We start from the raw sequence: 27099 nt of genomic DNA, 5'->3' as shown, positions 1-27099 counted from the left end.
GAGCTTTTGCCCATTTTTCTGGCTGCATTTTTTCCGCATTGATTTAGACGCACCGACCTTTGGCGCAGTCTCTCAAAATTGCCCAAAATTACTCGCACGTAAAACAATAAATTTTCATAATATCCCGGGTAGCCAGACGTGTGCCACGCCCAATGCCCCAACGCCCACCAAAAGGAATGGATGCAGGCCACGTGTAAAGTGCAAAATTGCACCATCAGCGAAATGGACCAAGTCGGAACATCGCCAGCGGCAGACACACACGGAGTAGATGCCGGATGGGTTAACGAATATATATGTATGTTTGGCCAAAGCCATGGCTAAAGGTTCACGGATGGGCTGGGAAATGGGAAATGGGCTTGGCCAGCCAAAGATTAGCGTTATTTGTATGCAAAGCAGCAGGCCAGAGGCAGGAACATTGCAGGCCCAGTGTCGCCATCCCAAATGCCATTCAAAGTCGAGGATGGGAATGTCGGGAATCGGGTTCCAGGAACAGCAGCGAACACAACAAGGTACGTGTTTCAATTTTTATGACATTTCAATGCAGTTGATGTCAGCGAAACGGGTTGAAAACCGGGCGGACATCGAATAGCTCGTTACGATTTTGACAATTCATATGTTGCCCAGGGCAAGAAATTTGTATACACTTTGGCCCCCGAACATATATCTCAACATATTCCTGGACAGTTCAATTGAATTGTAAAATTGATCGAAAAATAAAACACAAAAAGATAGGGCAGGCAAAAAAATAAAATAAAACACAAAAATATGGAAGGAAGGAACACGAAGATTGCGCATACGCCATGTGGTGGCTGAAGTTCAGCCAGTTCAGGAAAATACCTTTTATTTGCATTTCAAAGGCATGGCGAAGGCATGGTGAGTTCACCTAGAACTCACTCATTATTTATGAATTGAACAACCCAAAATGCTGCAGCGAGAGTGAGAAACACCATGTATTATTTATGAGACTTCAGCAGGTTCCCATTTTCTGTTTTTCAGGGAGCTGCTTTTGTGTGTGGCCTGCCAAGAACATTTATTTGCCGTTGGTTGTGCACATAATGTTGGGGCATTAAAAACAAAACCGCTTATAATTAACCAAAAACTCAATTAAGTGCAGTCACTAAAGCAACAAAAGAGCTGCAGAAACTGGGTGTAAAATTTAAAAACAACTTAAAAAGTAACCACATATAAAATATTTAAAAATTGAATAATATTATGCAACTTTTAAATAAAATGGGGAAAAATAAATGAGGTCATTTCTATAAAATAAATAATACATTAATTACTTTTCTATTTACTTGTGGTTCTTAGTAGCAGGTAGTTATTTATTTACCTTTTTCAATTGCACTTCAAAGTTATCAAAAGTTTCCAACTTAATGACCACATCACATTCGATCAACTTTGCCCTCATTATAAGCACATTAGCCAAGTGTGCGGCAAATGTCGCTTATTCCACTTGGCCTATCAGTCATCGGGTTAATCATATATGTGTTGCTGCCATTATTATTCATTTTCGTCCTACTTATGCCACCTGTCGAGGATCCACTAACAAAACTCGAGTTCCGCCTCATCAGGAGGGGCAACCTAAGTGAGGCCATAAATCCTTTTTGAAGCCTCTCATCGGGGAACGTGACTCTCATGTGGAGATACAATGAGTGTCTATATGGAATGGGTCTGAAGTCGGCTGGCTTGATAAATTAACGCATTAAAGCTATAGCTGAGCCGCCATCAAGAGGCGGCTTTTAATAACGCAAATTGCAATCGAATACCAAAAAAGTCAAGTGAAACGAAAACGGAATGCGAAATGAGAAATAAGAACCCAAATGTGTTAACTCGATTTTCAGAGGGGGAGGTGGCTCATTCGATTGGGGGCAACTTAAAGCATGCACAGTTTTTGTTGTCGAAATTCACATTAAACATAAAGAATTTCTGTAGTATACGACAGCTCTCCAGGGAGATAAAGGAAAACCAAAGCCACAAATAGTAGCTGCAAATAAACAAAAGTTGGCATATCTCAACTATACAATAAAATGCCAATGCAAAAAAGACACAGGCAAGTCCGTGTGCTGGAAAAAACTTATTTAAACTTGTATGTTTTCAATGCATATAATATAATATTAAATATGCAAAACTACTTTCTAAACATTTCTTGAATATACTTACTTCAAAAAGTGCCTACATAACTTCTTCATACTTTTTGTTTTTTGTAAATTCAATATAAATCCTGTTTTTCTAAATGCAAGGAGCAACTACAGGATAACTACAACTGGCCGCCTTGATCAAATAGCGTTTACTGAACCGAACTGTCCTCGTGCGCACCTGTGTGCAATGGAATCGAAATCAAAGCACATTCATCCTGCAAAATGGACAAACAATGAAATAGTTGGGCAAATGTAAATATCAACTAGAAGCATCCGAAATATGTCCATAGCCCAGCCAAGCAAAGTTTAACTATCTTTTTTAGAGGGTTTAAGGGTTAGTTGTACTTGAACTGCCGGTCGCCAATTGCTGCCAAGTTTTCCACTTGATGGCGATCGGAAAAAAGGGGGGGAAATCCACAGGACTCGCAGAATGGAGAATGGAGGCAAAGGAGCCCGCAGGAGGTGACCGACATGTGCCTGGTTTAGTGGAAAACTGATTGACGCCGTGTCCTTTGATTTCCCTCGTGTTTCAGGACTCACGCACTGGAGGATAACGGCCGAAGGATGCGGGAAGTGGGGGATCCTTTTAGCAAGGACCCTCGATGTGGGCAACACTCGATGACCCGAAAGTGTGTCAATGGAAAAGGATTCAAACGCAGTCAGCATATGAGATACAAGCCCAAAGTGTAGTCATTTAATTAAAAAACGTATTTAATTTGATTAACTAAAAGAATTAACTTTATGCAGAATAAATATTATTTCAAAGGCAAAAACCACAACTGGAAATATGTGTAATAATGCAAACAAATCGCCTTATAATGCGAACAATACCTAGAATCAAGCATTTAATGCGCATCCAGGCTGCAATTTACAGAAATAAACCAACAAATGGAAATTTAATTAGAATCAATTGCAACAGCCAACGGATGCGAAACACCATTCGATATGTTTGTTTAAACGAAGGCCAAGGATAATCTGATTTCAAGCTAAACTAATGAGCTGATTAAGTTTTCAAAATACATGTTCGAAACCTAGGATACAAGTCAACGACCAACTTGTTGCAGCAAACGGCGTTTTTCATGGCGCAATTGCAATTGATGCGATGCAAATGCAATAAATCAGGAATCAATTTGCAGCAAAAGGCCATAATATATATATATTTAAAAACTCCCCCTTGTCTTGTTGCAAATGTTTGCCTAAAACCCGAATGATTTCAATTTGTGAAATGACAATGCCCAAAGGGACTTTCAGAGGATAAGCGAAAGGAAAAGCAGAGTCATCGTCAGGATATTAACACTATCACTTCTTGCACTTTCCCTCCTTCGCCCAATGGATAATCTTAAGTTCCGTCTAATTGCATTTGCATATTTTGATAATATTCGAAAGGGGAAATGAAAGTGGCAAATGCATCTCCATTCGAAATAATCAGTTTAATGCGGATGAAATCGTGCAAATTCAATGGCAAAGGAGGCGAAGTGAAAATTCCTAAGCTGCCAACGGAAATTTAATTGCATCGGGCAAAGAAATCCCATTTAATTACGGTGATTAACTGTAATAATTTATTAGTTTTTGCTTAATTTGTGACATGTGCAAACAATTAGTGATTAAATCGCATGGCCAAAAAGGAAGCAATAATAACTTTGACTAATTAGTTGTGTGGTAAGCTTAATTCATGGCGAATAAATGGTAATAATAATAGGGGGAATCACAGAAACAATTAATACGCTTTTTTATACAATCGCCAAGTATCGTAGTGCCACAAAAAATATAGCTCAAAAAAAGCATTGCAACTAATTACTCAGAATATGTTTTAATCAATTTAACAGTTTATTTTTTATTTTTCTAATGGGTAATGTTCTGAGCTTTTACAAAAAAGAATGAAATAAATCTGACAGTTAAGATTCTTGTGATTTTAGTTCGCCTTCTGTCTATTACCCATTTTAGTAAATGGTTTTGTTTAACTTTCTGAACTTGAAAATATTTTACAAAGAATTTACTGGCAAGTAAAATTACACAATATCCTTTTTATACACGTTACTTACACTGTTAACTAGCAAGAGCGATACTAAATGAAAACCAGCCAAATAAATAGCTAAAGTATTAACCCAGCATATAACATTTTATAGATATTTAATATTCCAACATACTAATATAAACTTTAAATCTGTATGAAATTATATAAATAAATAAAAAAGCTAGAGATATCAAAACGATAGCTAAGGCAGAATCGCTGTCTTAAATACCCTAACGCCTCATTCCCTCTGTTAACTGCTCGCTGTTTTTCAGCACTGAAATGTTTAACAAATAAAATTTTGCCTTGCACCAAAAACAGCAACTGTTTGTAAAACAGCAAAAATTATTTATTAAATTTATTAAAACCAACTCCAAAATGGCAGCAAAAGTAGCGAGCGGCACGAACAAAGTGTTCCAGAACGTGAGTCTTGGTGAATCATCAATGGACAGCCGATGGGGATGAAAAGTAACCTCACTTTGTGATGGTTTCACTGTTCATAGGCTCCGTTGAAATTGATGAGAAATGCTCAGCCAATAAATAATCGAATTGATTTCCCATTATTTCAGCATGACGATGTGCACATCTCCTTCGAGGACCAGCAGCGGATCAACCGCTTCGCCAAGCACAATGCCCGCATGGATGACTTCAAGGCGGAGCTGGAGATGAAGCGCAATGAGCTCAAGAGCGTGGAGGAGGCGCTGGAGGAGATTGAGCTCTTCGACGAGGACGAGGACATACCGTTCCTGGTGGGCGAGGTGTTCCTCTCGCACAAGCTGGAGAAAACACAGGATCTGCTGAAGGAGACCAAGGAGCAGGTGCTCAAGGAGATTGCCGGCGTGGAGGCCAAGGCGAAGGTTATCAAGGCGGAAATGGACGAGCTGAAGGCCCATCTGTACCAGCGGTTCGGAAGCAACATCTCACTGGAGAGCGATGATTAAAACATTGTGCATTTAACATTTTACAAAATAGAGTACATCTAATTTAAACTCAACTAAACACGCTCTCTTCAGATTAGAGCACTAGGAAATAGATGATCAGGGCGATGATAAGCAAGGTGACTACAACTCCTCCAATGAATATCCGACGATCCTCTACCAGCCGGCGTTCTATAAGTTTCATGGTGTGATTGGACAGACCCAGTGTGCTGCCTATGGCCTGGATTCTCTTGTGCGCTCCGCCCAGCGTCATTCTTTGAGAGATTAGGCTCTCGAGTATGCCGCTGCCCGAGGCAATCATATCGTCCACACCCCGATGGGCGTTACCCAGCTGCGTATGATGTTGCAGTTCGTATTCCAATTGCAGGCGTGTCTCCTCCGGCTGAGAGCTGTTTGCCGTGAATCTGTGGTTCAGTAGCTGCTCCCTTTCCGAGATCTCCTGCATCCGCCGTTGTCTTCGTTCCCTCGCCGTTTGCAGTGAAGTCTGCAGGTGTCTCAGGTCGTATTTCAGCTGATCTACGCGGAGTTTGGAGCTTTGCCTCTGGGAAGGGGGCACCTTAAACAGCAGCACATCCAATCGATCGCAATTGCTAAATGCATAAGATAAACCATTAATAGTACAATATCTTGGAATATATTTCATCATGAAACCCACGCATTCGCCTGGGTAATCTTCAATTGAATCCCGTTTTCCACGTCAAGGGATTCCTGGGCACTGAGCTGACTCAGCCGCTGGAAATCCCGCTCGATGTCCTTTACCCCATTGTTGGTTTGGTGGTACAGGCTTTCCATGCTGGTTCCGCTATTGAATGTGCATTAATTTCTGGGCCGCAGAATATTCGCCAATTAATATTTAATCGGTTGCAATTAATTTGTTTAAAAAGCTGACGCGTTAACATTAGACAGAGTGTCATGTTAGTTAACAGCGCTGATAGCAGAGCAGCTGTCTGCGGTTTTTGGTATGACCATATTTTATTAAAAATGTATAAGCTTATGATTTATATGCAACTATATAGTTATTTAATATTTTAAGAGAAAATCTTATGCTTTAATATTAAATTATTGATTTATATTTGTCAATAATTGAATTAACAGTGCTGTTATAGAGGGCGTTTCAGTAAACGCTGTTAAGCGGATACAATTCAGAGTTGGTAAGTACGCAAACCAAAAGCTAAAACTGCACTGGTCACATCACACATAGAACGCGTTAGCACTCTTTTTCGGTATTTTAGCATTTAGCGTTAACCACAATGGCGAATACATCAAGTACCGGCGTTGGTAAGAAATAAAATTGATAAATTAGCGATTTGGCAGCTTAAAAATGCGATCCCCGCCTGCCCGGATGTGTTGGCCATCCGTTTTCCGCATTTCCCGCTGATCGGCGGCAATTTTTCCGCCGCAACGAGCCTGGAAAGCGGACCGCAATGTGTGTGTGTGTGCGAAACGGGCAAAAAGAAGACGAAAGCAAGGGCGAAAGACGAAAGCCGATAAAAGCGAAATGGGCAAATGGAAATATATTTTCGCCAGCGGACCACGCTGCTTCTGCAATTTCCTTTGGCCGCTTTTGGCGTTGGAAAAACTCCGTTGCAATTTGGCTTCGTGACTTGACATTTTCCGAAATATCACCCCCGCTCCAGCCCTCACTATCGGGCTCTCTCGCTCGCGCACGCTCTTCTTCTTGCCATCATTTTTTTACGTTTTTTCTTTATTTTTTTTTCGCACACTTGCGTTTTGCGTGCGTTCTTACAAGCTGCCTTCCTTTTCTAATTAAATTAGCTGCCATTTACATTTGCTTGGATTGTTTTTGCAAATGCAGAAATTATGCTTTCGCCCCGCCCCCGTCGACACACCCTCCCCCCGCGCCCATTGCTTCTGATATCTGCTCTTCGCACTTTTTTTTTTACTTGTGTTCTCTGCACGAAAATGCGTACAAAGTCACACGGCCGCAAACAAAAACAACACGCGAACAACAACACGTACCCATATGACCCCACACTGAGAGAAAATGCCCCCAAAATAGCACCGTAAGTGCTGTATTCTTAGAGGATTCCCTGATAACGTAAATCCAATAAGAAAATAATGGAATTGTTTCCAAATTGAATTTTTGGATATTACAAAAATTACCTTTAAAATTTTGTAAAGATTTTAGATACTTAAAAAGCAAAAAGTGCATCTTTATAATATTTTCTTTTCTAATATATTTTTAAAATTATATATTTATCTTATCTGACGGAGTAATTACAATTATTTGGACTTTTCTGCCCCACAACAAGAAAATTGAAAACGAGTTGCAAGTTAACTTGACAGCATTTAAAGATTTAAGTTTTTCAGTGAAAATGCATTATGTCATCGAGTTCTCACCTCTTTGCCGTTTCACATTGCAGTGGTGCCACGAAATTTCCGCTTACTGGAGGAGCTGGATCAGGGCCAGAAGGGCGTGGGCGATGGCACCATATCGTGGGGATTGGAGAACGACGACGACATGACGCTCACCTACTGGATCGGCATGATCATCGGTCCGCCTAGAGTAAGTTTCCATTTCGATTGGACTTTCCTCACGACGTCACCAGATAAGCCCGATTTATCAGTCTGTTCTGTTGGATTATTGACGTTTTATCGCAGGCCAATGAATAGGAGATTCAGTTTGGATGGCACATTGTATTCTTTAAAAGCTTTTTATCTCTTCAGTGCAAAGGAATTTGTTGATATTTGCATGTCATTAGCACCGCTGATGCAACTCATTGTGTGTGGTCTTTAGAAGTCATTGCCTTTACTAAATATTTAGCTTTTTATGAGTTAATAGAAAAGTCAATGTTTAGTTAGTTTACTTTTCTAATGAGATGCAGGAATTTAAACTGTAACTCTGCCAATCTTAATCATATACGGAAACTTCAAGCTACGATCTAGATTTCTTGCTTCAAAGTATAGGTATAAGGACTCTCGCTTATGTGCCAATTATTTCTTATTTTATTCACAAGAAATTATTCCACTTTCTTTGCATATCCTGAAGAAAACAGCTTTAGCCTTGAATTACTAACTAGAAAGGCGACGGAAAACTAAATTTGCATTTAATTTTTGTATAGTCTAAAAGTGTTGCGCGCGCCGCCGCATGAATCATTGAGGAGTTTGGGTGGCAGGGTCTTGGAACAGAGACCCAACTAGGTTTAGTTGCAGTGGCAACTAAAGTGGAGAAGTGGCAGACTGCAGGGAATGGGCGACTGACTCATCGATACTCTGGTCGTAAATGCACAGAGTATTTAGCTTTTATTTAGTCAAGACTCATTTAATGTTAATGGTAAATGCTTGTGCTTACAGACACCATTCGAGAATCGAATGTATTCACTAAAGATCGAGTGCGGCGAACGCTATCCGGATGAGCCACCAACGCTCAGGTTTATAACTAAAGTAAACATAAACTGCATTAATCAGAACAATGGCGTGGTAAGTGCATGCAATCGAATGTGGGATAAACAACGAATGCTAATGATTTATTCGAAATCCCAACAGGTTGATCATAGATCAGTTCAGATGTTGGCCAGGTGGAGTCGCGAGTACAATATAAAAACGATGCTGCAGGAAATCCGTAGGATTATGACCATGAAAGAGAACCTGAAGCTGGCACAGCCGCCAGAAGGAAGCTGTTTTTAGTCGACAACATCCGTTAGCAACACCAGCAGCAGCTGCACCAGCAACGACTGCAACTTGAGCAGGAGCAGCATCCACACCGAACAGTAAACGCAGGAAAACCCCATCAGTCCAAAAGTCCAAGACCAAGGTCGCCACATTAGTGGAATGAAGAGATTGTGTGGCGGCTGCTCCTCCGAGTTGCTTTCGCCGGCAGCGTATGATTATTAATGAACGTAATAAAGATCGAGTGCGGTTATTGTGGCAAGAACAACAACCAAATGCAAGCTATACTATAAGTAAAGGGAACAGCAGCGAAAAATGCGATAGGAGCGTCACTATGAAAACGGTCATCGTCGTCCCTTCCGTCATGAACTATGTCATCGTGTTTGGTTACTTTACTTCTACTTCAGTCCCAACAAAACAAAAACTACAAAAAAAAACAAAAATAAGAAAACTTCTTGAATAAGAAATAAAACAGCAGCGAGAGCGAAACAAGTAAAAATGCCTGAGGGATTCGAAAACTCAGATTATTATTTCAGCCCTTCAAACAACAAGCAACAAATTCGTAAACTAATCGAACAGAAAAGTAATGCATCATAACAATGATAAAGATAAATTTAGATCACAGCGTGAGAGCCGAGCGTAATTATTGTTTTTTGCGTAAACTAAAACTTTATTAATTATATACATAAAGCAAAATATATATTAATTTAAATAAAAACCAACATGTCGAACAGAATTTTTGTAGACGGCCGACAGTACGAACGTTTTTTGTTTTTCCAATGAAGAAGCGATTTTTAGTTGATTTTATATTCTTTCAATATCTTCCTCCCGAATCGCTTGGAACGAGGGACGCGATTTATAATCATTGAATTGTGGAAATTATAGATATATATATATAGAAACACACACACACTAAGCCGATGAGGAAATCGAGCGGACAGAACGATGAACGATGATTAAAATAATACTTTAATTTAAGCTTCTAAATAAAACAATTAATCCAATAAAACGTGCAAAAGTGCTGAGTATCAGTCATCACTTATGGGGAGCAGAGATTGAAAGTTCCGCATAACTGAGGACAGATATTACACATCTGTTTCTAAATAGGATTCCTTTAAAAACAAACATTACATTAGCAAGGGAAAACGAAATCAAGGAAAAATTGAAGTGTATACTTCCTCCAACTCTCTTCCACCGCCGCCTAGAAATGATTTCCCAACCATCATTTCCGTTTATTTGTCAATTGTTTATTGTTTTAAATACATAATTGATTTATCGATTCTATACACAATCAATGCTACATTATCCATCAATCATTTCGCTAGGCTCTGGTAGTCTCTGTAGCCTTAATCCCCCTCTCATCGAATCCTCCGATCTGATCTTCGTTTGGTACTGGGTTACGGATACCAAGGATGTTTTAGATTTAGCTAGTTTTATTTGGATCGTTTTGTTGGCTCTCGCAAATTGTATAGTTTTTGTGTGTGTTTTTTTTTTCAGCGGAGAGAGAACATTGACTTGGTTGGTGGTTGCGGATGCTGTTCACTTGTGTGTGTTTGGTTTTGCTTAAAATTGATTTATCTTTATTAGTCGGTAAAGCCGCGATAACACTGCATTTCTTCACACCATCAAAATCAAATTCAAACAATCTACTTCTCCTTGGGCACGAACACGATCTTCCGCGACTTGAGCGATGACCACTTGTGTCGCTTAATGTAATACGAGATGACGGTCAGGAAGCCGAGGATGCCGATCACCTTGATCAGCAGCTGCTTGCGGTCATCGTGCTCCGGCTCGGAGGTCCACTTCAGGAAAGTGGCCACGTCCTTGGCCAGCTGGCTCTGCGTCGGCGGTGTGCCGTCCTCGTACTCAATGACCTGAAAAGGGCGTAAACATTAAATATTGCATTTTAATCTTATTTTTGAATTTTGTTATGTTATATCGATTTTAAATCATAAGGCATTTCATGAGTAACAATAATGTCGTGGAGTAAAAAATCGATATTGTCATAAAAAACCAATGGATTTAGTAATTCATCAGCCACCCACCTCGTTGTACAACACCTGGGCCATGGAAATGGCACCACCCGGGAAGTACGGGTTGAAGTACTGGCCCTCACGCAGGACCACTCCGGCAGGAGCATCGTGGTAGCCGGTGAGCAGCGAGAAGATGTAATCCTCTCCGCCCTTGCGGGCCGACACGATGTAGCTCAAATCCGGAGGATAAGCACCGTTGTTGGCAGCACGGGCCGCCTCCTCGTTGGGATAAGGCGACGGGAAGTAGTCGGACAGCTTGCCTGGGCGAGTGTAGTAGTTGCCGGTGTCATCGGGACCGTCCTTGACCTGTTACGGAAAAATGCAAGTCAATTAGAAACCATGTAGATCTGGAAATCCTTTCGCATCCCTACCGTGATCTGCTCAGCTTCAGCCTTGGCCTCAGCTTCGGTGTGGGTGACACCAACCAGATTGCGGTAGGCAATGTATTGCATCGAGTGGCAAGCGGAGCACACCTGCTTGTACACCTCGTAGCCGCGACGAACGCTAAAAGTGAGAATTGAAATCATGTTAGTGATTGGATAATAGAGGCAGGCGTTTAAAACCATCTTGTACTTCAACATTTTCAATTTCAGATACTTTTCAACTCTTTTTAGGAACTCTTCTATGTTCTGCTAATTGCTTTTCTGATTAGCCTTTACAATAACAATGTATTAAACATATATTGTTAATAATCTATAGTCGTTATCAAATTTTTAAGATTACAAAAGATTTGTCAACGACTTGCCTATGTTTTCAAAATTGAGAATCTTATTTTTATAGGTAAGTTCGATAATACTTTAATTAAAATTTATCACATCCACTTATCCATGAAGAACTTCTTGAATCTTGCTACATACTGGACGACATTTATCCCAATTAAATTGAAATACATTTAGGTTTTTCCTTGATAAATAGGAATGCCCAGTTCCCGAGCATTGCTCCGTTTAGCCGGGAAAAAGCCCGCTCCATTGATTACCTCTGGTGATCCAAGGCGTCGAAGAGGCCCCTGTGGCTCCAGGGTTGCGCGGGGGAGTGCACCTCGCCGCCGGAGGCCTGCACGGACTGCTCCAGGGCGTAGATGAGGGCACCCACTCCGCCGGTGATCGCTCCCAAGGCTCCGATCAGCTGTTTGCCGTGCACACACACGCACACGCACGCACACCCGCACACAGTCACCGAGAAGCAAACGCGTTTTGAGGTTAGGTCCGTTCGGGTATTATGAAATGCGAAGTGGGGGAATTTGTTGGATTCCTGACTCGCAGACTTACCTTCTTGTTGCCACTGGCCCAGCTGCCGGCGGAGGAGAGGTTCTTCGCCTGCAAGCAGAGAAGATGCCATTTAGTACTGACGTTCGCCCAAGGAGAGTACGAATTTTTGCACGGAGTTACATAATTGGGTTGTTCGGTTCGTATCCGAGTTCGTTGAATCCCATTGGAACAACGGATACCACTCACTGTGCCACTCAGTATGCAGCATTGGTCCTTGCATTTTATGCCCGGGATTGGTGATAATTCATGTTTTTCTCCAACTGACACGACTCCTTCACAAGGTGTTGCGGTGGCTGTGGAAAAGTAGCTGTCGCCGTTTCCCGATCTTTACCTGCTGCAGGCTGAGTGCTGGCGCGGATTTCAGCAATCTCAAGCCATGGAATCTTCGCAATGTCGCTGCCATGGTGGCCGGAGTTTTAATTTCTGCGTCGTCTGGTCGGTAAAGGAAACTCTGCGGGCAGCCAATCGCCAATCGAATCAATCTTTCAGTTCCACTGCCACAACGTCTTCCTCTTCTTCGCTGCTCTCTCGCGGAGGTGGTGGGCAACTCGCTCGTTTGCCAGCGAATCGGCGGGGGCGATAGTTTTGGTATTTTTCATTTCAATTTTAATTATTATTTTCTTTATAACATTATCCGTTTTTTTAAGGCAGCCATAATTGTTATAATTTTAATTATATTCTTTTTTTAATTAATTAAATATTTTATTTTGTATTGTATACCTAATCTGGGTAGGGATTTTAATCTTTGTCCAATTATTTCCAAAGGTTTTTTTTTATTTACTATATCTTCGATCTTCCATCGAACTGACACTTGTTGATTCAAAATACATTGTTATCCAATTGGAAATTATTGTTGACATTACGTTGGATTTTTAGATATTTTGGAAACCACTTGATGATATCAAAAGGAAACGACAACACAGCTGTGCGAACTCTTATAAGCCTTAGCAGAATTTTGGGAGCTGTTATGTTGTTTTAAATATCCCAATGGTCTATTATCACATAATAATCTATAAATTTAAATTGATAATGTTTATGTTTTTGAACAGTTGTACCAAGTTCATGAATACTTGCATAAGTATTAAAAAACATGAAAAAAGTAAAAATATGGTAGTGAACAAAATAACATCCAAATAATTACCCTACAAATTAATAACAGTTTAATAATATAATTTTTGCATCATTTTTTATTTTAAATTCTATATATTGTTATTAATACCTCGATACCGATGAATACCTTTTTCCGCTGGTCTGGCATCCCACTCGCCAGTTTTTCGCACACCCCCACTTATCGATAACAGCTGACCACCCGTTAATCATTCGCCAAACAAAAAAAAACCTAGCAACGCATAAACAAATGCGAGAAAAAACCCCCTTTATTGATTTCCACTAAGTGCGGTCAGCGCAAAAAGTGGCTAATAGCTTTCACCAGACAAGGAATAACACCGAGGATCCCAGGACGCAGATCGACATGCCGCAGGAGGAGGCAAATGCGGGCACAACGGCCCAACTCGATGACGAAATCGAGAATGTGCGTGTGGTGGTGCGTACGCGACCCATGGACAAAAATGAGTTGTCCATGGGAGCGCTAAGTGCGATTTCGGTGGATAAGATCAACCGGGCCATTACGGTGATGAAGCCGAATGCCACCGCCAATGAGCCGCCGAAGACGTACTACTTTGACAACGTATTCGATGGGGGCTCCAATCAAATGGATCTCTATGTGGACACCGCCCGTCCGATTGTGGACAAGGTGCTGGAGGGCTATAATGGCACCATCTTGGCCTATGGGCAAACGGGCACCGGCAAGACATACACCATGTCTGGGAATCCGGATTCGCCGCAAACAAAGGGCATCATTCCGAATGCATTTGCGCACATCTTTGGGCACATTGCTAAGGCCAAGGAGAACCAGAAGTTCCTGGTGCGCGTCAGCTACATGGAGATCTATAACGAGGAGGTGCGTGACCTGCTGGGCAAGGATGTGGGCAAGAGTCTGGAAGTCAAGGAGCGACCAGACATCGGCGTCTTTGTTAAGGATCTCAGTGGCTATGTGGTGCACAACGCCGATGATCTGGAGAACATAATGCGATTGGGTAACAAGAATCGTGCCGTGGGTGCCACCAAAATGAACCAGGAGAGCTCCCGTTCTCATGCCATTTTCTCCATTACTGTGGAGAGAAGTGAGCTGGGTGAAGGTGATGTGCAGCACGTGAGAATGGGCAAGCTACAGCTGGTGGATCTCGCCGGCTCCGAAAGGCAGTCGAAGACCCAGGCCAGTGGACAGAGACTTAAGGAGGCCACCAAGATCAATCTTTCGCTATCGGTGCTGGGAAATGTGATCAGTGCTCTGGTGGATGGAAAGAGCACACACATACCGTATAGGAACTCCAAGCTAACTCGGCTTCTGCAGGACTCTCTGGGTGGAAACTCCAAGACCGTGATGTGTGCCACCATTAGTCCAGCGGATAGCAACTATATGGAAACTATATCCACCCTGCGCTATGCTAGTCGTGCTAAGAATATCCAGAATCGCATGCACATCAATGAGGAACCCAAAGATGCTTTGCTGCGCCACTTTCAGGAGGAGATTGCCCGACTGCGAAAGCAACTGGAGGAGGGCGACAGCTTGGAGGAGGGGCCACCGAGTTCCGAAGAGGAGGAGGATACAGCAGATGACGAGCTGGAGGCTCCGCTGGAGATCGAAATGGAATCATCAACGGTCCAGGCTGTGGAGAAAAAGCCAAAGAAGAAGCGCGAGAAAACCGATGCCGAAAAAGAGGAACTGGCCAAGCGCAAAAACGAGCATCAGAAGGAAATCGAGCATGCGAAGACGGAGCAGGAAACACTTCGCAATAAACTAGTCTCCCTGGAAGGCAAAATTCTCGTTGGCGGGGAGAATCTTCTGGAGAAAGCCCAGACGCAAGAGCTGCTGCTAGAGCAATCCATAGCGGAGCTGGAACAACATGAGAAATCCGAGGAGGCGCTCAAGCAAACACTACAGCAAAAGGCCACCGAAAGGATTGACATTGAGGAGCGTTATTCCACGCTTCAAGATGCCAGCACTGGCATTACCAAGAAGATACACCGAGTAATGCAGATGCTAATGGGCGTGAAATCGGAGCTGGCAGATCAGCAGCAGGAACACCAGCGCGAAAAGGAAGGCATCTACGAGAATATCCGAAGCCTATCCAGGGAACTCGCCTTATGCGAGCTGGTCTTAAATTCCTACGTGCCCAAGGAGTACCAATCGATGATTAATCAGTATACGCACTGGAACGAGGACATCGGCGAATGGCAGCTGAAATGTGTGGCCTATACGGGTAACAACATGAGGAAGCACATCTCGGCCCACAAGACGAGTGGCAAGGAACCAGATTTCCTCGATCTCTCGCATGTTTATCTCAGCTACAACACCGATGGGGTGTCCAATCCAATGCGCTCGAAATCCGCCAGGCCACGAACCTCGGGTGTGCCCAGACCCACAACTGCCAGGCGATATTGAAGCGAGCTGCACGTCCTCAGCGGTCTGTGCGTCCAGTTTTGGTTTCTGCTCCTGCTAATCCTGATTTTCTACAGCCTCAGATTCATTTGCTCAGCGAATTTCCTTTGTGTTAGACCTTAGTTTTTGTTGATTTATTGCTTAGGACATACTTTTTAGGTTGAACAACGGTGCAATATATATTTACAACTGTGTTTGTAATTTTACTTTTTAACTTATACTTATTTTATAATATTTACAACTAAGTAGTAACAAGATTTTACCCGAATAGGCACAAATATGATACTATTGATGTGCCCTTGGCTTTTAAATAAAAATATTATACTCACATATTACTTTTTGATATTTGTTTTCTATGGACACATTCAAAAACAAATGGAATTAAGCATTATTAACAACAGGAAACAACTACAAAGATTTTTCGGTAGCTAAAAAGCAGGCTATGGATTTTCAGCGCTTGCAGGAGAAAACTGAAATTTGGCCGCCCTACGCATAACTGGTTCCATAGTGTAGCGGTTATCACGTCTGCTTTACACGCAGAAGGTCTCCGGTTCGATCCCGGATGGAACCACGTTGATGGAAAATAATTTTTTTTCATTAGGTAATTAATGATTTTTAAAATTAATATTTGTACCAAAAAACATACAAGATAATTAAATTTTTTTTTATTCACTATTTAAAGCAAAGGGGTTTCCTATGTAACAATATGTTACCGATTTTCTTTGTATACTTTGAAATATTATTTATTAATTCTGTTTGCCACAAAACGTTCTAAACAAAATAAAAAAAGAATAAAAAGAAAAAAGTTACTTTCCTGCTGGTTCCATCCGGGATCGAACCGGAGACCTTCTGCGTGTAAAGCAGACGTGATAACCGCTACACTATGGAACCAGATGCCTATTGAATGACAAAACTCAAATAGAACGCAAACCCTAAAAAGGTTCTTAGCCAATTTTAATAATTCGATCTTAAGGAATTTTAAAATCTGGGCTGATGATTAAAAATTAAAATAAGCCCAAGAATGTGAAAGCTTTAAGTCGAACGATAAATAATAATGTCATAATTTAATAGTCCTTTATTTTTTTTAAATGTCATTCGTTCGTTTCGCTTAAATGCCTTCCGTTCAGGTGTTATTTCGATGCCGGATTACTCATCACACCTGCAGAGGATGCGATTGTTTGCTCAGGTATGCCGGCGATAAGGAAACCAAACTGTACTTTTATCCACTATTTATCCACGGCTTTGTGCAAATTTCTACGTCTGTCAGTTTTTAGATTTTAGGACACCCAAATGAATCCGGCTGAAAGCATTTCCGCCATATCAGTTCGCTCTTATCGCCGCACGTTTTGTTTGCCAATTTTGCTGCAGTTAGTTGCGATTTGGGGGGCGGAGCTCCACTCAAAAACCGACACGCGGTATCGGTATCACCGTAAGACGTCACGAAATAACTGTTCAATTTACATATTTATATTCACGCGAAACCAATCTGCCAAGTGGAAAAGAGAATTGCGTTGCCAGGTGAAAAAAAAAAAAAAAAGATCGGAGTGAAAAATCACGGAGAGCAAGGTGATCATTTTCACTCACTGGTGATACACCGAGCTACAAGGGAATGGTTTTGCGTTTCTTATAAGAAATGTTTTCTGTGATTTTATCAAAAGTTTCTTAAAACAACTTTGTTCAAGCAAAATGCACTTGGGAGTGAGCCATAGCAGATATGTATGTAAATATACGAAACAGTACTTAAAAATAAATATATGATGTAATTTAAATGCATTACTCTTTACTCTGTAAAATAAGAAATACTATAATAATATGTAGACGTTCAGTTTGTACTAGGGTTAATAAGTTTGCACTTAGCCTTATTAAAAATATATTTCTGTTAAGTAAGACAGACTTTTAAGCAAACCACATGAGTCATCGTAGCCTACGGTGCTTTAATTTTTTAAAATCTTTACTCATTAAATTCGTATATGTTTGTAGGCCAGTGTACTTGAGTGGTTGCTCTCGCACTTTCTGGTAGTCGAGTTGAGTTGAGTGAAAACCCGCTGATTGCGAGCGATCGTAAAACTCTTCGGCCCCAGAGCCACAATATCAGTCTGTCCGCTGCGCATAGTCGAAACGGAAGGAAAATCGTTTTAATTCCCTGTGATCTGTGTTTGCGTGTTGAACTCGAGTTTTTTTTAGTTCGTTGTTATCTTTTCAATTTCACTTGGATGTGCAATTGCCGACGCTAAAAATACGTAACGCGTGCAAGAAATAAAGTGTATCTCGCCCGACGCTCAGTTGAAATAATTACAAGGAATATATATACATATATAAACGCCACGTTCTCGCGTTCTAACAAACTCTCCAATAAAACACTCAAGCAGCACATTACATATACTCGACCACGCTGTATAATTAGTTACTTGCCGCATAGCAACAATAATAATATCAAACATTTCGATGATCTGAAGTGACACAAGTTTTTGCAACGAAATAGTAGTGTATTTGGTGTCCAAGAACCGCGAATAAAACCAATCGAATAGAGAGTGAAAACCGGGAAAAGTTATACACACCTTACCCTGCGCCTTTTCAATGTAGCCCTTCATGGATAATTAACACGAGAGCGTTGTGTGACTATATAGCAAAATCGTGTTAAAGTCGTGTTCGCAGTGGCTGAATCTAGCAGCGATCCAACAAAAAGTGACCCCGCAATCATCATCTCAAAAGCCCCCTGCGAATTTCTCTCATTTGCCTGAGTCACGAGCCATTTCAATTTTCCGGTAAGTTGTCCTCGCTCTCAATCTCAATTTCATTCCGAAACCGAATCGGTGGAAGTGTACTGAACTCGGGTGTTAAGTGTTAACTGTTAGTGAAAACAGTTCCATTGTATCATTATTGACCTCGAGATGCCATCGCAAAAATCAGGAACGCGTCGCAATATCTGTTTACCGACAAAAATAGGGTCAACATATTGCGGCGATTGTCTGGGGACGTTTTTTCCCATCGTTGGGTAGAATGAACGAGGAATCGCAATAGGGGTGGCTGTCCCTTGAGTGATGTGTGTACAACCACTAAAGCCGACCGGTTCACGGGTTTTCTCATTTGTGAATGTGGAATTTTTCCTATTTTTCCATATTTACTATTTTATTATCAAAGAATAATAGGAAAGAGGAATTTTTCCTATTTTTCCATATTTACTATTTTATTATCAAAGAATAATACGACATTCTTCAAAGTAGATCAGATTTTTCCATGTTTATTATTTTATTATCAAAGAATAATACGACATTCTTCGAAATAGATCTTACATTTTAAAAATAGATAGTGTCAGACATCATATGCGCGTATAAATATATTTTATGTTTCTGTAAGAATATTTCTTTTAATTTTCATGTTTACCAAACTTAAAAGGTTTTATTTTCATCTCATACGATGTGATTTTTTTCAGTAAAATTATAATATTAATGTATGTATGATTTAGAGGCAATATGCGAACATTTAGGCGACATTTTTTTTTATGCGCCCTACGCTCTTATCTAAGTTCAGAGGGGAAATACCAGTGGTGCCGTCTATATTTAGCACTTGTCTTGATTAAGTTCCGTGAATGACTCCGCTATCGGCTATTGGCCAGACTTTTCCCTGAAGTTGAGTCACCCGTTAAATAACCACTTCCACATACATATAATTCAGATATCTGTGTCTGAATCGTAGTGGAATCACTGGAGATCACATGAGTGTCGGGCAGACCGTTGACATGGGTGAAGACCCAGTAAACAGAAGTCCACGCGAGATACTTACTGAACTTTAAAAGTAGGTTTGCCAAATAAACATGTCATATAACAATTAAGACATAGGGCATCCAAAAATACATCGTACTTGACGTTGACGTATTTACGTAGATTATCCGACCGTTTCAGTGCCTTTTCCGCTGAAACTTCACCATTATCTCCAGTAGATAAAGTTTTTTTTTTTTTGCACTGGATGAGATGCGGAGACCCCAAACATATCAAAATCGGTGGCGGTTTAGTTGGATCTATACACCAGAGCAGTTCGGTTTGTCTACTAAGCAAAGTTTACAAGTTCATTTAAAAGTAAACCTCTACAAAATGAAAACCTTGCGAACGAGTACGGTTTTGTTCGCTTGAACAAAAGTAAGAGTTCAACCTCAAAAGCCAATGGCCTAGAATACAAGCTCCACAAAAAATATTAAAAAAAAAAAACACCAAGACACAACTTCTCAAGTTACCTCAAAAGGGGAAAAAACGATCGCCGGGAAACAAAAGGGGTAATTTTTGCCGCCTAGCAACAAGTTCTTGTCGCTATGCCACTGCGCATGCGCGGCTCATTTCAATGAATGTTCTTCGAAGTCTCTTCGGCCTGAGCAAACAAATAAAGGCAATAAAAAACTATTCAAGCAGAGGGGCAGGTCTTTCCGAGAAGTTGCCAGGCGGCCTGGCATCTCCATCTCCAGCTCCAGCTCACATTCTCATGTTCACACAGCCCCAGACAAATGAGGTCAACATCCTTGAGGTTCTTGTCCTTACAGGCTGGGCGTACAGTGGAGATTCTATGCCTCTAACTTAGCACAATAGTTAGAAAATGATTGATTTGAATATAACATCTTAAGCTCAGTAGTTTAAGGTATTTCACTTTTTAATTAAAATAAAACTAAACTTCAAATCTATCTAATCAAATCTGTCTAGTCAAATTTATTGAATGACCACTGTATATAAGCTATAGGTGGTTCACCACGGAATGCAGACGATCCAAGAGGAAGAACAGGAAAGCAGATATTTATCGGTCTGCAGTTTGAATAAGGGGAATATATAAACAGGCAATCTAGATTGTTGAAAAGCCTCCATTTTTGCAGGTGTACAGATCACTGAGAGCTTTGATATTGACCGACAATTGTCAATGAAATGGCTTGGGAAAACCCAATGAGATAAAGACTAATCAAGGTTATCCCCGCCATTCGATTTACGCTCTAGAAATGTGAATATATGTGTGTTTTATGCTCGAGCTAACATGTCGCCATTTCAATTCATTTCAATTGAGAACAAGTCCCCAAGAATGTTTTTTGATTGACCCCAAAATGAGACTCTTATCAATTTTGCTGAGCAAAGAAAGTGAAATGCACTAGAAAGCCTTCGATGAGACAGATGTAAGAGAGGAAGCTGAGTGTCCCGCAATTTTCATGGGAAAACCATTTTCAATTGCGCACTGCAATGCGGCTCAATTAAATGTCAATTTCAATTGTAAAACTGTAGCCAAGCGGAAACACGATTGCCTGTCAGTTAGCAGTTTGCATGGACAAGTGCATAATGCGCAAATAAATCAGCCATAGTGGCCATAAATAAATCTGACCAAAGAACCTTGCGTAATTAACCCACAACCTCACCTTCTCCGACCTCCGATTGCACTTCTTAGGCAGAGATAACTGCCTAGCTGTCTATATAGCTATACAGCATATAGCACCTGTCAATCCGTAGAATCCGAAGAAAACCCAGGCGAACCGAACCCCTTCCTCGAAAATGGCGGCCAAGTTCAATAGAACTGTTGATGCTAAAAGAACTAGCATGAAAATAAAAGTAAATAATGTAGCAACTATAAAATACCCAGTTTTAAAATTGCCCCAATTCTTTTAATGCGTTTCCATAAATCGTAAGTATGGAATTTTTTTTCAATATATCGGAATTTCCAAACATTATCATTTATGTTCTGTATTTTAAAAAACAGCAAATACCAACAAATAATATTTAGGCAAATGCGAAATAAAGTAGTCTCATACCACAAAGTATATGTATATATAACTATAATTCACTTGATTAAGATTGCACAGATAATTTTCCCAAATTATCAGAATAGGAAAATTTACCGCATACCCGTCAACTTTTTAGCTAGCGGGTATGAAAATTTCGCACGATTTTCCCGCCATCGTCGGCGTGGCTAGAAAAACCCGAGAGCCGAAAGACAAAAAGCCGAGTGTCGAAAAAGCACCGACAGTTTCGGTGGCAACGTCAAGGCATTCGCACGATCCAAACAGATACTGGGCGATCGGACTAAGAGATTGACCTAAAGGAGATTCCGCTGTATCTTCAAGATACTTATTCGGTGCAGATTTTTCCGGTTTACGGGCAATACAAAAAATCTTAATACAAATTAAGTTGCAGTCCCAACGCATTTCCAGTTAATTGCAGTTAATTTAGAAGCGAAATAGATTTTGGTAAGTGACTTATCAAACGGGGTAAACGAACTTATCAATCGTGGGATTCTTTAAAATAACCGGTTTCGGTTGCATCAGAATTTGTGAACTGATTAGTTTTTGAGAGGTCTCACAAATGTGTATGTGCAACAATTAGCTTACTGTGCCATTGACATTCAATAACAAAATAAAATTGCGACTTAATGTAGGAAAATAATATAGAAAAAAATGTTAAAAAATGACATTTTCCTAAAAAGTAAACAATATGGTACAGTTTTTTAATGATCTTCTTATGTAAAGTTAAATCTTTCTAAAGGGCGTACCATTCAAGTTATATCATTTACTTATATCATGAGTTCGATAAATCGCCTTCCCCTGGGAACTCAATGTGAAAAACGAATCATTTGGGGACAATGAAATTGCTTTGAATATGCATGATTATTCACAAACTCAAAGCGATCGCAGAGTATGAATATTCTATTACGCCGATTTCATTTGCCGCCTATTAGCATATACTAATTCAGAATTTCCCGCACCAGCCCCTAGCTAATTAAATATATACACAATTGTTGCCATATTTAATCTGATTAAATCAGCGAGCCGAACGTATCATTCACAACTCAGTTGCAATCAGCTGTATGGGTTGTTAGCATCTCGATTATCATTCGATTGAAGCGTGTTGGATCGGATCAGCTGAGATGAGTGAGCTGCGGTGGTCTCCAATGGAATACTACGCCTTTGGCTCGTTACAACTCGCTCCTCACGTTCAGACGATCCCCCATAAATTCCCCTTTTCCCAGAACTGAACAACCTGTCTCGTCCACGTGCGGACCATAGAGATTCCGCCTGTTCTGATCCCCCAGATCCAACAGATCCACAGATCCATCAGATTCGCCAGTCCAGACGTCGCGACGCGGCGCTTGGGGTTTTGTCTGTCTGTCAGTAGTCTAAACACTGGACAGGGCTCCATTCCGAAAATGTGCAATCCCAACAAAAGATAATGTATCTGCATTGCGGGAAAAGATGGATAAAAGCGTAGGATTCAAGATATATTGATATTAAATATATAAAAAAAAAGCAAAAATATCACATAAAGTATGGTAAAATATATAGGGTTTGCTTGTAACTTTTTGGTAAAATACAATCAATAGAATATTGCAGTATTAAAGTAAGATCACATTGTTTCAGTGAGCGATTGTAATCTGGTTCTGTAACAATATTTTATGGCATATTTGCGCTCAGTGTATGCCTTCTGCAGTGCGGCGGTGTCTGGCTTTGCAAAACGGGTGCATTCGCTGTGCTGACTATCAACTTAGTTGTAGTTGTCCGGGCATCAGTTTACACGGCACTCACTCCAGACTTTAGACTCGGACATGGGGCTCATCCAAATCGGTGGCGTTGTCAACTGGATGGCGGCGCGTGGCATCGGCCAAGTTAGCAGTTTTCGAGCTACCTGAATCGAAAGCCATGGAAAGCATGGCACACACGACCGAAATGATTTTGCAGCGTTGACGATCCGTGCGGATTCATTCAGTGATTTCCCACAATCAAAAGGGGAGTGAATTAAATTGGTTATCCAATACGCTAATAATGGCATTATTTCCTGCATAACACACGTGGCACGTTCAGTGATCGAAAAGCACTCTATTCTAGTTAATGCCACATGTGGCGTTCGGAATTCTACGAAAGTTTATCTATTTTATGTGGAATTGAGCATTGTAGACGGAATAAAATGTATACCAAGAATGTGGATTATATTCAAGTGTTTACTCAGTGCGCCTATATATTATAAATGAATAAGCAATAGAAATAATGGCCAGCCAGCCATCAAAAGTTTCCGTTTGCAATGGAAAATCATTATTAATCAAAGAAATAAGTAAATATCAGTTTATAATATGGAATTATGGAAAAGTTTTTAGCAAATATGTGGGTGGTTTCTAGTTCATAAATTTCCAAAGTTGATGTGGGATTAAGGTGTAATATTTTGTATACAAAAGAAATGATTATTGAACAAAGAAATTAACATGATTCGGGTAAATTTCCTCTTATGTAGGGAAAATTTAATCGAGGCTAGACTAAGAATTATCTTATCAGAGAAAATTATATAGAACTCCCCGCTGATTGAACTTACGTTCTTAATATGCCAAAAGCTAGACATGCATATCTAAATATTGAACTAATAAATATGCTGACAATCTTATCAATATTTTTCCCTTGGCGACAGCGAAAGTTGATCCCCATTTTTGGTGCGGCATGTGTAAACTATTTACACCGACTAAGTTTTGATTGATCAACTGACAAACTACAAGTATAGTACAAAATAAATGCATGTGATAATTTTGTCAGGGCTATGAAAACAATGCCACCATTTAGCTCGGTAGCGCACATTGAGGATTTATATGGATACATATGGATATGGAAAGCAAAACAACTGTGTTTGCACAGCGATAATGATAATAGCGTTAATCGAGTTAAGTAGTTAAATGAGCCGCAAAGACGTCAGTGCGATCTCTCACAAAACTTTTCCCCAGTTTTATGCTCCCCGTGCTATTTTGGTTACCAAGTTTGCATTTAGCTTTCCTGACACGGCGCTAATGCGTCAGTTGAAGTTTACTTCGTATTATTCAGTTGAATCTGTCTATATATATTTACTATATACGTGGGTAAATTGACAGTCTGGTTGTGGGTAGCAGCCTTCCATGAGGGCAAGTCAATTAAGTTCTGTTATGGATTACCTTTAATATGTTTAAACATATAAACTTATTTCATTGATACTGAATGGCATCGATTGATGTGTTGAGGCTGACTCTTTGCCTTATATCTTGATTGCTGTTTATTTTCACAGCGAACTGAAATGGAAATGAGTGAAATGAAAGAATTTCCGTTCGTACTTGTGATATTTTTCGAATTTGCAATTCAGTTGTTTACACAGCGCCTTTAAATAATTGATTATCGCTCACGGATTAGTCACACATCCGAAAGCATTATTTCATTAAGAGCATTCTAAACAGGTGATTTAGAATAATTCGCTTGAAAATTACCCCTTTCCTGATATAAGGCGCTATTTAAATTAGCTTTTAAGTAAGCTGTGCAAAAAAAATATGCAGTTGCCAGGTACTTAAAGTTGCTTTACAAAAAAAACCCAGTTGCTAGGCCATCAAACTGGCATTTCAGTTAAATGACCTAACTTACAGTGGAAAATTTACGACTCCAGGTTTGAAATGTAAATGAAATTGTTACTGAGAAGCACATTATTTTAGGTGTTCAATGCCGTAAGTGTTAGATTTTATATATTTCATATAATATATTTCATATTAATAAAGTGTTTTGTCATAAATAATGCCATGTCTTAAGATTATTAATCGCAAGACGATAAAGTGCTATAACTATGAATAATTAGGGAAAAGATTATTATGAAAATAGCAACTGATAGATCGATGTGAAGCCCCTCAATTGGCTTTCTGAGAACTTAATTACGAACCTTCCATACTTCCACAAAGACCACCAGCCAATTGGCGATCGTATGTCATATCGCATATCCAGTAATTGCCACGATCAACATTTTGTGACAAATAAGCCAACAATAATAAGCGCGTGCGCCTGCTCAGCGTTGTCCAATATAATCCAGAGTAAACAATGGCACTCCAGACTCCTTACTAAATGTCGGCAGAATTCAGACAAATCACGAGACTTGCGACTATTGAATAAATAAACAATGATGCGAATTAATAAAACGTTGACCGAATGTCTGCGAAAATGTTTAGATTAAAGGCGCCTTTTAATCGTAGACAATCCAAAATCAAATTGACCAACAAATTGTTTTCCTTTTTTTATTGCAGTTCCTCAAATGGGTTGACTTGTGATATTGCTGCTTCCTGGACCCGGGAAACAAAAGGTAAGACTTATGGTTATTACACGATTTTACACCTGTTAATGCCATAAAATCACTCGTAAATTAATGCCAAAAATCAATCTAAATATTTGCGTTTTCCTATATCGAAAAGACTAGCGCATTTTGCGATACATTTTGGAACAAATCAGAGCAAACAATCTGGAAGTACACATTCAATATAGATTTTTAATTGTATCAGCGTGCCGACTGATTGATGTTAATACCATTCAGAATTGTTCAAAAAATTTGCAATGAAAACAAAATTGTACTATAGTACTGATACGGGCTTGGAATGTTTTCACCACGTGTCCAATGTACACAAATACACAAAATTGTTTACGCCAGACTAGTAATGGTTTAATTTGGAATTTCCGATCAGAATTTCCCATTTCCAATTTACATTATGGATTAAGCAAGATCTTCAATGTGCTTGGCATTGGCTTTGAAATTGTAATATTTATCGACGCCAAAGCAATTTGCATTTTGTAATCATAGTGCTGTTTATTAATTAACTAAGGACAAGCGAACCAAACTGATTTTTCCGCTGTTTCCAGCTTCACCATCATTGCGCTCATGCGGATTTTTTTATTAGGTAGATATTTCTACAAGATCTGTAGAGCACCTGCTTATCTTTCTTCGCACACTCTTACCATTTGCCCAGCTGCCGTTTTGGCCATATACCAATTCGGGCACTCGGCTACTATGCGTGCAATAAAAATAATTTATAAGTTTTACAAATGCTTAAATTTGTTTACCACTCTCTGTACTTTGCAAAAAAAGGAATTTCCCCTGCCGATTGTAGCGAAAGTGCGAGGTAAACACTTGGGATTATGGGATCATCAGGGAAAGTGTGTAAATATTGAAAATGGTTCAAGGGCGGAACTTTGGAAGATTCCGGTACGGCTTATAACATTTAATGAGCATTTAGTAATAAAAGCAATGCAAGCACAAATCATTGAATTTGTTTATTAAGTAAATATTTACATCGATGCATGAATGTTATACGAGTGAGGCATAAATAAATATTCCATCGAGACGTCATAGTCGCTGCTTTATGATCAAGTTTTGCGTGTTTTCAAACATATCAATTTTGATTTGCTCTTTTTCAGGGATACAAATTGAACCTCAAAAGACATAGCCAAACTTCAATAAGCCCACCGCCAAACCACCGAAAGTCGATTAAACGCAATAGTTAGCCAAATATAAAAACACCTGAAAACCGTTGGAATCTCTGCTTGAAAGCAGCGCACCACCCATGAACCAATCGGCCAAGGCGCTCAACAGCGTGGCCACCGAGATCAGCACCTCCTGCTCCTCCAGCACCTTCACCATCCATCCACAGAACCACCTGCACACTGGCCACCTGATTGCCCACCGTCTTGGACACTCCTACGCCGCTCGTGCCGATCACAATTATCTGGGATAAGTCCTGCCTATTTGGAATCTGAATAGTGGAACACTGATTCTAGGACCGTTTCTCGAGAGGATTTTCCCTTTTTT

General features: G+C 40.2%; 6 protein-coding genes, 1 long non-coding RNA gene and 2 other non-coding genes across 11 annotated transcripts; 6 read left to right on the top strand and 3 right to left on the bottom strand.

Moving 5' to 3' along the window:
• The first annotated feature begins 2152 nt into the window (after positions 1 to 2152).
• Positions 2153 to 2747, top strand: LOC120449218. The gene is made up of 3 exons (XR_005616186.1): positions 2153 to 2390; positions 2462 to 2600; positions 2672 to 2747. It is a non-coding gene; the product is annotated as an uncharacterized LOC120449218 (long non-coding RNA).
• A 1666-nt stretch (positions 2748 to 4413) lies between these two features.
• Positions 4414 to 5143, top strand: LOC120449751 (probable prefoldin subunit 4). The gene is made up of 2 exons (XM_039632385.2): positions 4414 to 4572; positions 4719 to 5143. Exons 1-2 carry the CDS (start codon positions 4528 to 4530, stop codon positions 5088 to 5090), a joined length of 417 nt encoding a protein of 138 aa, XP_039488319.1. The 5' UTR covers positions 4414 to 4527; the 3' UTR covers positions 5091 to 5143.
• On the bottom strand, positions 5082 to 6003 carry LOC120449750 (probable Golgi SNAP receptor complex member 2). The gene is made up of 2 exons (XM_039632384.1): positions 5743 to 6003; positions 5082 to 5677 (listed from the first exon to the last, which is right to left on the bottom strand). The coding sequence occupies exons 1-2, from the start codon at positions 5877 to 5879 to the stop codon at positions 5164 to 5166; spliced, it is 651 nt and encodes a 216-aa protein (XP_039488318.1). The 5' UTR covers positions 5880 to 6003; the 3' UTR covers positions 5082 to 5163.
• Positions 6004 to 6241: 238 nt separating this feature from the next.
• On the top strand, positions 6242 to 9453 carry LOC120448294 (ubiquitin-conjugating enzyme E2 variant 1). The gene is made up of 4 exons (XM_039630232.2): positions 6242 to 6365; positions 7472 to 7614; positions 8403 to 8528; positions 8595 to 9453. Exons 1-4 carry the CDS (start codon positions 6338 to 6340, stop codon positions 8733 to 8735), a joined length of 438 nt encoding a protein of 145 aa, XP_039486166.1. The 5' UTR covers positions 6242 to 6337; the 3' UTR covers positions 8736 to 9453.
• An 816-nt stretch (positions 9454 to 10269) lies between these two features.
• On the bottom strand, positions 10270 to 12538 carry LOC120448293 (cytochrome c1, heme protein, mitochondrial). The gene is made up of 6 exons (XM_039630231.2): positions 12350 to 12538; positions 12019 to 12066; positions 11727 to 11875; positions 11122 to 11254; positions 10763 to 11056; positions 10270 to 10591 (listed from the first exon to the last, which is right to left on the bottom strand). Exons 1-6 carry the CDS (start codon positions 12419 to 12421, stop codon positions 10364 to 10366), a joined length of 924 nt encoding a protein of 307 aa, XP_039486165.1. The 5' UTR covers positions 12422 to 12538; the 3' UTR covers positions 10270 to 10363.
• Positions 12539 to 13318: 780 nt separating this feature from the next.
• Positions 13319 to 15855, top strand: LOC120449211 (kinesin-like protein KIF3A). Its single transcript, XM_039631578.2, has one exon. It carries the CDS (start codon positions 13490 to 13492, stop codon positions 15521 to 15523), a length of 2034 nt encoding a protein of 677 aa, XP_039487512.1. The 5' UTR covers positions 13319 to 13489; the 3' UTR covers positions 15524 to 15855.
• Positions 15856 to 16018: 163 nt separating this feature from the next.
• Trnav-uac lies at positions 16019 to 16091 on the top strand. The gene has a single exon. It is a non-coding gene; the product is annotated as a tRNA-Val (tRNA).
• Positions 16092 to 16338: 247 nt separating this feature from the next.
• Trnav-uac lies at positions 16339 to 16411 on the bottom strand. The gene has a single exon. It is a non-coding gene; the product is annotated as a tRNA-Val (tRNA).
• Positions 16412 to 17620: 1209 nt separating this feature from the next.
• LOC120448078 lies at positions 17621 to 27025 on the top strand. Of its 3 annotated transcripts, none has more exons than XM_039629849.2 (3): positions 17621 to 18285; positions 25547 to 25602; positions 26709 to 27025. In XM_039629849.2, the coding sequence occupies exon 3, from the start codon at positions 26855 to 26857 to the stop codon at positions 27023 to 27025; it is 171 nt and encodes a 56-aa protein (XP_039485783.1). In that variant the 5' UTR covers positions 17621 to 18285; positions 25547 to 25602; positions 26709 to 26854. The 3 variants fall into 3 exon arrangements, with proteins under 3 accessions (XP_039485783.1, XP_039485784.1, XP_039485785.1); XM_039629850.2 differs by lacking the exon at positions 17621 to 18285 and adding an exon at positions 19546 to 19656; XM_039629851.2 differs by lacking the exon at positions 17621 to 18285 and adding an exon at positions 21511 to 21728.
• Positions 27026 to 27099: the final 74 nt, after the last annotated feature.

This window comes from Drosophila santomea, chromosome 3L, assembly GCF_016746245.2.
Source record: "Drosophila santomea strain STO CAGO 1482 chromosome 3L, Prin_Dsan_1.1, whole genome shotgun sequence".
Classification (NCBI taxonomy): Eukaryota; Metazoa; Arthropoda; class Insecta; order Diptera; family Drosophilidae; genus Drosophila; species Drosophila santomea.
This window is presented reverse-complemented; position numbering and strand designations above follow the sequence as displayed.